Consider the following 13,723-nt stretch of genomic DNA (forward strand, 5'->3'; position numbering starts at 1 on the left):
GCTTATAGCGTGAGCTTTTATATCTGTATTTTAATGTCACTTTGAATTTCATTTTGATAGTTTCACCTTTTGCAATTGTCATGAGATAAACCGATGATAATCCAACAGGGTACATCAGGATTTGAAAGGTCTTTACTATTGCTGTATTTATATAAATTTTACGAATACATGTATCGGTAATAACTCTTCTAAGGGGGGGGGGTTCAGTCAAAATAGCCATATGGTGCCATGATACGCCTCAGCTGTCCCCGAAAACGATTCCCCGGAAACGATACAATTGTGCCCTTTCAGTTTGATGTATCCATTTGGTTGTCCGTTTTTCCTAACTCCATCGTACCAACCTACAGCTGTAGAAGACGGATATGTTCCTACACTTCAGTTTTCCGACAGCAACCACTGGAATTAGAGCTATGTACAACACTAGATTTCCGATCAAATTGTGATGGATAGGAAACGTCGCAGCAAAATTGATTATTCCGCTGATGCAGTTAGCAAGGCAACATAACTCCAAGAACATCAAAGAGCGGTACGGCAGACAGGCTATAATTGGTTCCAGTGGGAAGATACGCCCGTGTGAGGACAGATCCCCATTTTGTGATGTGTTCTGGTCCCCATTCCGTATCGAGTTCTGGTCCCAATTCTGTGACGTGATTTGGTCTCCAGCCTGTGACGGTATCTGGTCCCCATACTGTGACGTAATTTCATCTCCATTCTGTGACGTGTTCTTTTCCAAATTCGGTAACGTGTTCTGGTCCCCTTCGGTGACGTGTTCTGGTCCCCATTCTGTGATGTACTGCCAAGCAGTGGCCTCCCCTCTTCCGAGCCTAGTTGGACCTGTCGGGTACTTGTGTCTTTTCTCGTCCCTCGCTCAGGCTGTGCATGAAGAATGTTGATTTTTTTCCTGTCGGCAATACTTTCTTCGATCGACAACACGCAGAAACTCTCCGCCATGTAATAAACAATACAGGTAAGCGATACAGCGATACAGAATGATTCCACTGCTTTAGGGGACCCGATTATGGACTGAGTCTCAGAGTCGTGTGCAGTTGCCGTGGTAGTGATTGTTGTGTTCGACGCCCCATGAGCAGTTTCATTCTTTGAGGGCATCTCTTGATATACCAACTGCATAACGGCAATTAACGTCGTCAACAGAAAGTACAGCAAGGAGATAACAAATACAAGCGAGTATCCAGGCGATTCACGCAGAAGTCTGCCAAAGTCACGGGCAAAACCATGGAAATGCTGTCGCTCTCTCTTAGCCTTTAATATGATAACTGCCAAAAATGCGTACAGTGCAAAACCGAACATGAAGCACAGTAAACCATCGTCTAATAGGGGTTCCGTGGGGTCCAGACTGAATATTGCTTTATATTTAGATGTCAAATGTGTGAAGTTATCTGTCTGCAGCAGAGAGAAGGTGACGAAAAACGAAAACATCAACATTCCATCGATAAGAGCGAAAATTCTCACACCGTAGTAGATACTACGGTAACCGTAATTGTAGTCTTTCACCGCCGGATTTGGGAGATTTACCGCTGTATCGGGCGATCTACAACAGCAGTCACAAAGAACGCAGCTCATGGCTGTAAATAACAAACTCCCACGCACAAAAAACAAACGAGGGTTATGCTTAATAATGGGCAAACATCCCCAACGACAACCAGACTAATATTGAAAAAAAATTACAGGTAAAACTGTCTTCAATTCTCAGAATAGCACTGATCTCAGATATTGAGACACAAACTATTGGTTGTGCAACGCTAATGTGACACCCCCTAGAGCGATAGAGGTATTCGTTACGGGAAAGCAGACTTTATATTGTTTCGATTTCCATGGTACATAGGGAGGACGGACATTTGATGGAATGACACGTCTCCTCTTCTTTTGTGCCGAATTCAATCTGATCAAACAATTATTAACTTAAAGTGGCTGGGTATTTCGTCATATATTTTTCCGGGTTCAGCGATCAGTCCGAATGTAGTGTATATCAGATCTAGAAGTACGGTGACTTATTATCTGCTACCACCATAGGAAGCAGTTTTACTAAAATCGTCGCTACTGCACTGAACAGACCCACACAAGTTAGGGAACAAGCGTTATTAACGGCGGGGAGGGGCTGAAGAGAAAACATTTAGTATTTCGACTGGGACATGGGCAAAAATGTCCGTGTATTTCCACGGTCCCTCAGGGACCGTGATTTTTCTGCAGCTGTAAAGTCATTTCAGAGAATTTAGGAAAGAGCTGGTGTTGCCATCGACAATTATCTTCCTCGGGGAATCGCCATGCGAGAGGATGTCGGGATACAGAAACAGCGTAGAGACTCCAAGTCTTCAAAGATAACACCGTTTATTTCTTATAAATGGATGCTACATATTGCCAGATAGTTCCTTCTCTCAAGATGTTGTCCCTTCGTCTGAGCTGGTGTACGTAAAGACACCGTGTATATACAATTCAATGCATACAATCCTTATCTACATACAAATAAAATGAAATCTTTCCCTGACGTATTTGGTGCAATCGCCAAGACCATAAACACGAGAACAGTATGTACTTGTTAGATTTCTCACATGACGTAACAGTATGTACTTGCTAGATTTCTCACCTAAGGTATAATCATCGCACATAATTAATAAGTCTGAACCTGTCTGCACCTGATAATTAACCTTTATGCAGAATTGACGTCAGAGTCAATGAACTCTGTAACACTGGATTACAACTTTTCTCAGCTATGTTACAGATATTGAACATTTTGCATACCGACTGGCAGTGTGCGAAATTAAGAGAAAATAGCTTCAGGTCATAAGGGCCTGCACCAAGCCAAAGCTTCAGGTCCTTACAGAAAGCTGCCGGTCCTCAATACATGAAGTTGTTAACGACAATTAAAGTCAACTTCTCCACCAATATTATGCTTTTGAATGTTGTAATATTTAATTTTTCATGTCCTTTTATTAATAGAGTCAGTAAGTATTCTCTGAAAAGGACTATTGTTCACATAGATTGCAGAATAGTGTAAGTGAATGAATCATTCAGCTACATGATCTGGAATCTGAAAAAGATCACAGCCCTCATCTTCCTCACTGTCATGCGCACACATTTATTAATGTTTTCCACCACGGAGGGGGGACTATGGGACTAACAGGCCAAGGAGAATTTGAAATTTTTTCTAGCCATGTCAAATCCTCCACTTTCGGACTATAAAATTATGTCAAACACCCAGGGGCCGGGGAATACAGGCCCATGCACTGGCTACATGTGGATGATGAAAGCGAAACAGTTTGTCTCTCATGACTTTCTATGGGGAATGGTGTACTCTAAATTGCTGTGTACAATTGTACACTACACCTGGGCATGTGATATTGTGATTTGAAAATGGTTGGAGAGCTGAAAATCACTTCTGAAATTAGCCAACGCGAGTGAGTGAATAGCTTAGTACCCTGAAAACAGTCATGAGTAAGGGGAGTGTGTGAATAATTTTTTATACAAACATTGTTCTTTTTTATTGTTATGTAAAACATAAGGGGGAAAATACCTGGTATGTATTTTGATATGACGTATGGATTACTTTCAAAATTTTTCAAAACATAAATATGCTTAAATATGGCCTCTGTTGCATTCATGAAGAAACAGATGAAGTTATACTTTTAATTGAAAGGATAAGTATCGTAACTTTTTTCTCGATTATAGAAATTGCAGACAACATGAATGGCACACGTCGCCACTCGCGGAAATGAATGCATATTTTCTGATCGAAAAGTTTTGCCTGAGCGATTGTTGGGTCTCATCGCCCTTTGAAAGCGTAAAGTTATTAAAACGACTCTGAAAAGTTTGACATACACTCGATTCTGCTGAAAACTACGATCAGTTAATGCTAACATTACCAGGGTTACACTCATTGGACAAGTATTATTATAATATTGTATCGCATTGTTGCACCAAAATCAATCCATTCCATTGCTAGAATCTGCATGCATGGACGTAATTGACACTGATCTGAATGTAATCAGCTGCACTGTGCTATGAGGGATTAGACTCTTCGTAAATGTAAAACGTCGCGAGACAAAAATTACTATGTTGCGACATTGTCACCCCCCCCCCCCGGTCTGGCGTACCATAGAGATTGAATTCCCCACTACCAGGACACGAAGTGCGATCAATATCCCCTGTTGCCAAGCACTCCCACGGTGGAAAACATTGATAGGTGCATGACATTCAAGTCCGAATCAAATGATTCAAAGTCAGTCATCATCTGCATCTGTTACAGGTCTTGACGGAGAAATTTTCATTATTTATTCCAAATTTCAGTCGGTCATAAGGACCGACACGTTGATAAAAACTTTCGGCCCGACGAGAAATCTGTCGATCTCGGACAGTCGGACCGACGTTAATTTCGCACACTGCCGACTTGGCATTTAGATAATAGGCATGTATTTCATAGTGGTTCCTGTTCGGCTGCATTTTCAAATCGTGCCCCATCATTTAGCATAGAACATGAAAACATTCACCAGAGGACATCCGAGAGGTCGACGATCATTTTTCATATATCTGTTAATAAAATGGAAAAGTAATCATTCTTTCAGGACCATTAGTATATCTGATATATATACTGATAAATCCGTCGATAAGATCATCACGACAGTGTTTATCGACAAATAGTAACAGTGTAGGGTGTGGTCATGTGATCAAAGGTTGCAAGGACAGTCCCGCCATGTTAAGTAGTATGTATTATTGCCTGAATGGATGGCTTTATGTGCCCGAGAGCAGGTGACAATTTGCTCGACGCCAGGAGGGCAAATTGTCTCCTGCTGCGAGGTGTATAAACTGTGTAGGAACTTTCGCCGTAAACTGAACATTTTCGCCGTAGACTGAACATTTTCGCCGTAGACTGAACATGGCTCATGGTGTCACTTGTATATTTTGGCACAGATTGTGAAGGTTTTCATGAGGGTTGCTTACATAAGCAGATTACAATTTGTAAAATTTGATTTTATGAAACATAATCATAATTTATTAATAACTATAATTATAACAACAATGGTGTTTCCAGAAGGTATTTACACAAAGTAGACGATATTGTTTGTAAAAAAAAAGCAAGATTTTATTCTGTAACATTCATATAAATAATCTATCAATATTCATAATTAATTTTTGATCATAACTGGAAATACCAACACAAATAATATCTAATTAGCCTGTGATCGGGCGTGCAAATAACTGCGGTCACGGTTTGCACACAGGCGAATTTGGCTCAACAGGATCACGGTTCAGAAGCGATACATCGACGGTACACTTCAGCTGTACTGCACAGAGACAGTACAAACTGAATATCTTTTTCACATTCGACGCATACCTTCATCCTATAAGAAACCGTTATGTTATAGTCACTATCAAGCAATACATCTCTAACAGCAAGCGGTTGCAGTGACTCAATAAAAAGAGACAAAAACTGTTCAAACACGGAGTGTAGTCCAATTAATCGGAAGAGTAAAGACTCTCCTAGGTCTTCGATATTTTCAATTCTTTTCACAAAGCAGTGATAAAGGTCTCGTTTCTACAGTCTCACATCTATATATGCATATACAATCCACGTTAAAATTTAGCGTAGATTTAAGTGCTACACGCGGTATGTTTTTGTCAAAGGTTGTAGTGGAGTAGACAAATGAAACCATAGACAGTAGAAGCGAGATGAAACTAACGATATGTGTAGAACCGTGGAGAGGTAGGTGTTCACGGAAGTCTAAGGTAAAAGCGAGGCGCTACAAAGAACAAAGAAAGTAACGTTTATTGTAATTGTGTGATACAAGACGATAGCAGCATTAGGACATTGCATCCCTCCCATGGAGATAATGTTTGACCATGGTTAACATACAGTTTATAGACTGTTTACATACGCACCAATATACTTGTAAAGTAAACGGCACCAACTAAACGCTTTTGTCATTTGCCATGAACGCACTAGTCTGCATGCTGTGGTCCGTGCGTGCTGGGACAAGTAAAAACGCTGGTCCTCCGTCACTGGGAAAGGAGTATCGACGACCGCACTTAATTTCAGCCGGTACAAACTTGAAAGTCGAAGGCTGTTCGGCTTATTGCTCAGTTCAGCTCGTCGGTGTAAATACGACTCCTCGAAAACTATAGGTTTCTTCGTCGTCGACATGGTAAAAAAGGTAAGTTAAAGGCGGGGGCCAACCAATGGCGGTGTTCATCGTGTAAGTGGACACCAAGCAGGTAACATGAGGGCACACGCTCCAAAAAATGCCACTTTTTAGTTTTTCCGACCGCAAAAACGCTGACAGACTGCCAAGCGGTCAGCACGAAGCTGCTGCCGATCGAACTCAGCGGTTCTATTTAAATTCTAACGTGACTGGAAGACGTTTTTTAAGGAAATTCGAGTGTGGTGCTGGGGAATAAATGACCGTTGGCAATTTGAACCGACCGTCAATCAAACGATTATATAAGCTCTGTTTGCAGGATTAGCAAAAGGTGACAAAAGATTGAAATCAGTTTGCAAACATCGTACTGGCCATGTGTTTGACTTCGGCACTGGGACGTTTCGGCACTGCTTTTTCTCAGTGTTGTCTCGTCGAACTTTATCAACCTGTATAGATACGATCTTTTTGCTAACTCTTTCAATCGCGGCGGTGAAAATCACACGCGTGCGCGTAATCTTTGCCTTCGGACTTGCAGCTGCGTAGACTTGTTCCATGTCTGTGGGCATATAAAAATCAAAAATGAATAAATTAAAGGAATTAACGTCCTTCAGGCTGGTGCTTAGATCGTGGGGTGAACGTCTAACCCCACCGTCGGATAGCATGGAGCTATAAAAGGCCAACAACTGCACTGACGAGACAAGCCAAGCGTCTGGGGGCCTGTCCAGTAACCGCGTATTCACTGCGATTGTGAGTTATGGAAATGTCTACACGTATTCATTCTCAAAAAAAAACCATTTGAAACACATTGATTGTCCCTTTAGTGTACCGTCGGGTGCGGTGTACCGTACGATGAAAATTTGTTAATCGCCGTAGCGACATGTGCTTGTTTCACGGCAATCACGGTTAAAGTTATGACATGGCGGCCTAATTGGTGTAGGCTTGGTTCAAATCGGCGAATTTTTAAACAAAAATCATTCGCGATAGTTTCTCCCGTGTCTTTCCTATTTCACACAAATCTATTTGGAATTTGGTAGCCGAGGCAAGTTTTTCCTTATGATTGAACGCGTTACATTTGAGTCTGCTCAGTAGTGAATTAGTTTCTGTCTGATTCACCGAGACTCCCTGTCTCCACTCTTCGCATTTACCCCACTGACGCGTTTCACATGAAAACAGAACACAAAATCATCGCGTTCGCCCCACTCAAATATTAAAGAATCACAGACTTGACCCAACTCTATAATTGGTACGGTTATCGGGGGAAAAAGTGTTACCGAAACGACATTGGGCCGGAAAACACAGGGCCGAAACCACAGGCGTTCGGCACATTTCTGGAATGATATCAACAGTTAATAGTCGCGCCAGCGGCTTACTGACTACGCATGCGCTTATTCATAATATACTATGCGAGTAACCGGAAGTGTACCCTTCTTTCATGGGCGCCGCCATGTTTTTTTGAGTACTCGTAAATTAACAAAAACGAAACAAATTACTATTATATAACATGCCTTTTATAAAATATACCTCTTTTATTAGTCAGTAAATGTTATTATGCACCTTGTCGCTGATACAAAATATCGTTAATATAGATAAAGGGAGAAAACTGTCGTGCATATGAACGGGGAGCATACGCAAAGAATGCTGGGATTGAATTATAGAAGAGCGCCCCCTGTGTCAATAATTAGATTCAAAAATTGCCAGTTTTTAGACGGAACGCTATAGTTTTCAGCTTGCAAGTGGAAGGTGGGCAGTGCGGTTACCATTGCAATGATAATGATTGCATAATACGTCCCTTGTTTATCGCAATAGGCTGTTATCATTGTAAAAATTGCCAATTTTTGTCCAAAATTTTTACACGCTACAGAAAATCTATACTGCCCTATATAGACATACTGCATAATATTATATAGGGCTCAGCCCTTGGTGTCGCGCCAGGGGTTATTAAAGATTGGCAATGTTATTTGTATTGATTCATGATAAACTGTAATTGTTACTTCATAAACGTTTATATGACAACTACCGGTATGCCCACTTTCCCTCTGATGAAAGCAGTTCACGTACGTACAGGACGTCAAACCCTGTAACAACTATACAGGTCATTCTGTTTAATCGGTTTTGTCGTTTATGCCACTTTACTATGACATGTTGTTATTTTTTGTATTTTGTTCGTCTGGGGGAGGGTAGCATATGACATAATTCATATCTGTAGTCTGTTGGCGTTATCATTGTCCAATTCGATTTACCATATTAGCTCTTCCTGCTGTCAGTCAAGGTTATGTAACAGAGAGAAAACAGATAGATGGTGCACAATAAAGTTACACAGTCCCCCCGTCAAGGACTGCAATAGCAGTTATGATATGAACACGCTTATTGGCATATCACTGATATTTCCTCCAAGCTTAAAGTCAGGATCACCATGGGGGTTACTGAAATCAAAAGATTATTCTTGGCATCACTACTGGTAGTTCGTATACAGCTGTTCGTACATGCATGGTGCTAGAAAAGGATGTGTTTCTAGCTTCATGGTGTATGCATGGAGCTAAAAATGGATTAGCTCCATGGTTTATGTAAACTACAGAACAACTAAATGTTGATATCAACCATGGTACTTTGTGGACTTCTTTTGCTTTGTTTATTTGTCTTAGCAGAAAGCTTTCTACCCCAATTGTTTTGGCAAGCCTCTGTTAATAACCTCTGTGCACAAGTTAAAATGCACTGTCACATTTGACAGTTGTCTTTTCTTTTCGAAACTTTGAGGGAATAGACTGGGAGATCCGTCGCTCGAGGGCGCTCTCTGGGTACCCCCTCTTACTGTATAGGTACTTGACATATGTAATATGGGACAGATATTGTTTAGGATGCATATCTGCATTGGGTCTTTTGTTCAATGACATTTTAACACGATGCACAGATTTTTTGTCCTTGTCTGTGCACGATGGATACTGCGTTCCGAGTTTAGTCTCATTTAAAACATAAACGGTAGAGGGTTCCCCTCTACTGTTAATGTTTAAATAACATTTACTAAGTCGTGAAACTTTTTTCTTTCTTTCAGAGCATCCTGGTAGTGGATGTACCTAGTGAATGTTGAAAAAAGCAGTTCCGAACAGTATCATCTCCTGGCAATTCAAGCCCCGTGTATTGCGAGTAAAAGACCAGGGAAGCTTCCAGTTACAAGAAAAGTCGGATCGGATGCCACAGTCGGAATTCGCTGAGACTCGGGTGATTGGATAGCTACGTGTCTTCGCAGTAAATGTAGCCAACTGCAGCAATTTATATAAATCTTGGGAGATTTGAAATTCAATGTCCATCAACAGATGTCAATGCAGCAATAAGAAGGCAACAGAAGCCACACATAATCGCCCAAGTAGCTCTGAGGTGAAATCTTCCTGAAAGTGATTCCTTATTCTTCAGCTGGGAAATGAAGTTGCAATGCCTTGCCTTTTGTAAGCAACATTTGTGTGAAGAGTTCTACGCTGAGTTCTGAACGTCGCTGAAGGATTCCCTCAAGTGAAAATACCATCATGGCATTTCTCGGACAAGTGTGCGGGGAAAGTTTTGTGGAGAATGCATGTTCTGGAGCTCACCAGAAGACTCAGTCAAATGAAAAACATTTGCAATGTAAAGTACATGATGAAAGGTTTGAACCGAATGAGAATCTTATACATCATGAGAGAATTAATCATAGGGCAAGCTATAGGATTAATTCAAATGAAGAGCCATTTGTTTGTAAAGTCTGTGGTAGAGCTTGTGCATCGATTTATCATTTGAGAAGTCATCATAAAATTCATACAAACGAAAGGCCATATAATTGTAAAGTTTGCAATAAGAGTTTCAAACAGATTGGACATCTAAATGTTCATCAACGCGTTCATTCAAATGAAAAGCCGTTTGTTTGTAAAGTCTGTGGTAAGGGTTTCAAGTGGAATGTCAGTTTGAAATATCACCAGAGAATTCATTCAAATGAAAAGCCATTTGCTTGTAAAGTTTGCGATAAGAGTTTCAGACAGATAGGATATCTAAATATTCACCAGAGAATTCATTCAAATGAAAAACCGTTTGTTTGCAAAGTCTGTGGTGATGGTTTCAGGTGGAATTCTGGTTTGAAAAATCACAAGCAGATTCACACAAACGAAAAGGTATTTGTTTGTAAAGTCTGTGGTAAGAATTTCAGAGAGATTAGAAATCTAAAATCTCACCAAAGAATACATTTAACTGAAATCCCCCATCTGTGCAGAGTATGCAGTAAGAGTTTCAGGTTGAAGTCAAACTTAAAACGTCACCAGAGGATACACAAAAACGAAAAACCATTTGCTTGCAAAGTCTGTGGTATGAGATTCAGAGAAAATGCTTTTTTAAAAAGCCACCACAGAGTTCATTCATATGAAAAACCGTTTGTTTGCAAAGTCTGTGGTAAGGATTTCAAGAGGAATTTCAGTTTGAAAAATCACCAGATGATTCACACAAACGAAAGGCCATTTGTTTGCAAAGTCTGTGGCAAGGGTTTCACACGGAATGACACTTTGAAGGGTCACCATAGAATTCACACAAACGAAAGGCCATTTGTTTGTAAAGTCTGTGGTAAGGGTTTCATACAGAGTGGGGGTCTGACTATTCACATGAGGACTCATTCAAATGAAAAACCGTTTGTCTGCAAGGTATGTGGTAAGGGTTTCACACGGAATGACACTTTGAAGGGTCACCATAGAATTCACACAAACGAAAGGCCATTTGTTTGTAAAATCTGTGATAAGAGTTTCAGACGGATTGAAAATCTAAATGTTCACCAGAGAACTCATTCAAATGAAAAACCATTTCTTTGTAGAGTCTGTGGTAAGGGTTTCACACTAAATGCAAATTTAAAACGTCATCTGTGTGTCAGATGATTCATAATGAAAATGAGAGACATTTTGTTTGCAAGATGAGAGGAAAGTGTTGAAAATGAAATACAAAGTATACCACACCGGCATTCATACCAAGGGTACAAATAAAATGTTTTGAAAGTGTATCTGTTAAACAAATAAAACATTTTCTGGTATTATATCTTTTTTCATTTTTTATTATCTATGAAGGTAGATGCTCTGATATAGGTTTGTTCAAGTAACTATAAAATTTGAACGTGAAAGTTCCTGAGATTTCTTTCATGAGCTAAATTTCCGTATTGTATAGGGTGCTATTGTTATTAGTCGATGTACATCCATTGCGTATGTACTTCATGTATGTATGTATGTATGTATGTATGTATGTATGTATGTATGTATGTATGTATGTATGTATGTATGTATGTATGTATGTATGTATGTATGTATGTATGTATGTATGTATGTATGTATGTATGTATGTATGTACTACACGTATGCAAACACGTATGTCTACAGAGAGGATATTTCTCTGTTTCTCTTTGGGTCATTATGATAAAACAGCTTACACCATGAAATAATGAATATCTTTCAATTTATGCCTTTCTTGATTGATTAAGAGGAACGCCGTTGGTCAGTGGAAACATTGTTGCGACGAAGGCCCGAGTGTCACAAACCACTCCTATGAAGTGAATATTGCCAGTCATAGTGATTTGTGACACACACCATCCAAATTTTGCCATTGGAAAATAGCAAAGTAAAAGTTTATCACTCGTCTCTGTTGCAGACGACATCAAGTTTTCCTAACAATTCACAGAATGTGCACATGCGTGGATGATGCTTTCAAACTTACTCTGTGAACATATGTCTGACTGTCAACCAGTCTGTAAACAGTTTCTAAGACTGTCGACCTGTAATAAGTTCTTTGCTTGTATCAAAGCTAACATTATGTATACTAAGTAACCAAATATTGACGAATAAGGATATATATTTTTGATGTAATGTGTTGCAATTCTAGCGCAATTACCCCTTTTTGAGATTTTCTGATATCTTTTCTAAATTTTATGTCAAGGAGTCCGTTTGTCATTCGTTCATTGTTTTGATTCTCGTCTCCTACTCTGTTATGAACCTTTTTTATCAATTGTTTGTATTTCATGTGTTGAATATGTAAATGTATGGTTGCAACTAAATTTTTCAGACTTGAAATCGATATGTCAACAACGTTTCCTTTTCTTCGTTTGTTTTCATTTCCATCGTTGTCAGAAATAAAATCTCTTTCAAGATACCCAGTAGAATTTTTTTCATTGGTGGAGTTCATGACGAGACAACTGAGATATTGAAAACTTTCGGAACATCTGATTCAAGCTTCCTTTGAAAACACATAGCAGGAAATTATAACTCCTGGTATGAAGTATTCTTATTTTGACATACCAACATTATGGCTGTGAAACTATCGCGTAAAGGGGACAGGGAACGGATGTAGCAGGTTTTCCTCGATTATCTATAGTTAAACGTGGTGCAGAAGTTGAGAAAAAAGTTATACTTGGCATGGAATGCTGCCCTAAAGTGTCACCATAGAATTCATGCAAGCTAAAAGCCATTTGTTTGCAACGTTTAAAGACTACTTTCCACTAAAATGTCATCCCAGGATTCATTCCAATGAAAGGCCGTTTGATTGCAAAGCCTGTGGTGGGAGTTTTAAGTCGAAAACTCATCTGAAATATTACCAGACAATTTACACTAACGAAGAGCCATTTGTTTGTAAAGTTTGTGCTATAAGATTCAGAGAAATTCAGTATCTAAAACGCGACAAGAAGGTTCATTCAAAGAAAAACAATTTGTTTGCAAAGTCTGTGGTAAAGGTTTCACGCAAAATGCACTTTACTGGATGGTTCATTATTAAAATGAGAAACCCTTTGTTTTAAGTTGAGCGGAAAGAGTTCGAAATTAAGTACAAAGTATAACATACCACCACAGCATCCATAAGTACTGCATAATGTCTATGAAAAACCAATGAAACCAAATGCTCTCGACGATTGCGAAACTGTCTATAGTCCCTGCCATAGTTTTCGGACATTAAATATTTTTCGACTGACACATTTAGAAAGACAAAAGACAAAATTGACTCAGTATATTGACAATTCTTACAGAAATTTCAGTGCATTTATCATTCTGATTCAACTTGGGGGGGGCAGCAGTATACTTCAGATACTTATGTTGTCACAAATCCAAAAATTTGCAAGTCCATGGTAATATCATAAAATATGTCCGACAAATGCCGAAGTAATCGGACGACAAAGTCCGACGAGGATATAAATTGTTCATGGACAATTTAAAATAGCCGAGCCAAATTTCAAATTTCAAAGTGCCGAGAAAATTCTCTCGTGGTCACTTTTTGCGTAATAAACCGCTAAAATTTCAACGAGTATATTGCGTACATTACCAATCACACTCGACTAGGAAACGTACGTCAACGCCTACTAAACATAAAAACAAGGTCAAATTACCGGTGTGATCAAAAATATCTACGTTTCATTGTGACTTCAACAGTGAATGCAGTTTCGTCCAAAGATAAATCACGGGACCGTAGATAAATTTACAGATCAGGTAACGCCTTTATATTATTCCAAACATGGAGCTAAAAAAGGAGGTTCATGTTCACAATGACAATGAGCTCTTCAGCTGTCTGAGTGTAGAATGCAATTGTTATGCCATAGTCAC

General features: G+C 39.5%; 1 protein-coding gene across 2 annotated transcripts; it reads left to right on the forward strand.

The window, feature by feature from the left end:
* The first annotated feature begins 630 nt into the window (after nucleotides 1–630).
* Nucleotides 631–12,278, forward strand: LOC139132755 (zinc finger protein 227-like). Of its 2 annotated transcripts, none has more exons than XM_070699029.1 (2): nucleotides 631–967; nucleotides 9,199–12,278. In XM_070699029.1, the coding sequence occupies exon 2, from the start codon at nucleotides 9,668–9,670 to the stop codon at nucleotides 11,027–11,029; it is 1,362 nt and encodes a 453-aa protein (XP_070555130.1). In that variant the 5' UTR covers nucleotides 631–967; nucleotides 9,199–9,667; the 3' UTR covers nucleotides 11,030–12,278. The 2 variants fall into 2 exon arrangements, with proteins under 2 accessions (XP_070555130.1, XP_070555123.1); XM_070699022.1 differs by lacking the exon at nucleotides 631–967 and adding an exon at nucleotides 5,721–6,164.
* The last annotated feature ends 1,445 nt before the right edge of the window (nucleotides 12,279–13,723 follow it).

Source organism: Ptychodera flava, chromosome 1 (assembly GCF_041260155.1).
Source record: "Ptychodera flava strain L36383 chromosome 1, AS_Pfla_20210202, whole genome shotgun sequence".
In the NCBI taxonomy this organism is placed as follows: Eukaryota; Metazoa; Hemichordata; class Enteropneusta; family Ptychoderidae; genus Ptychodera; species Ptychodera flava.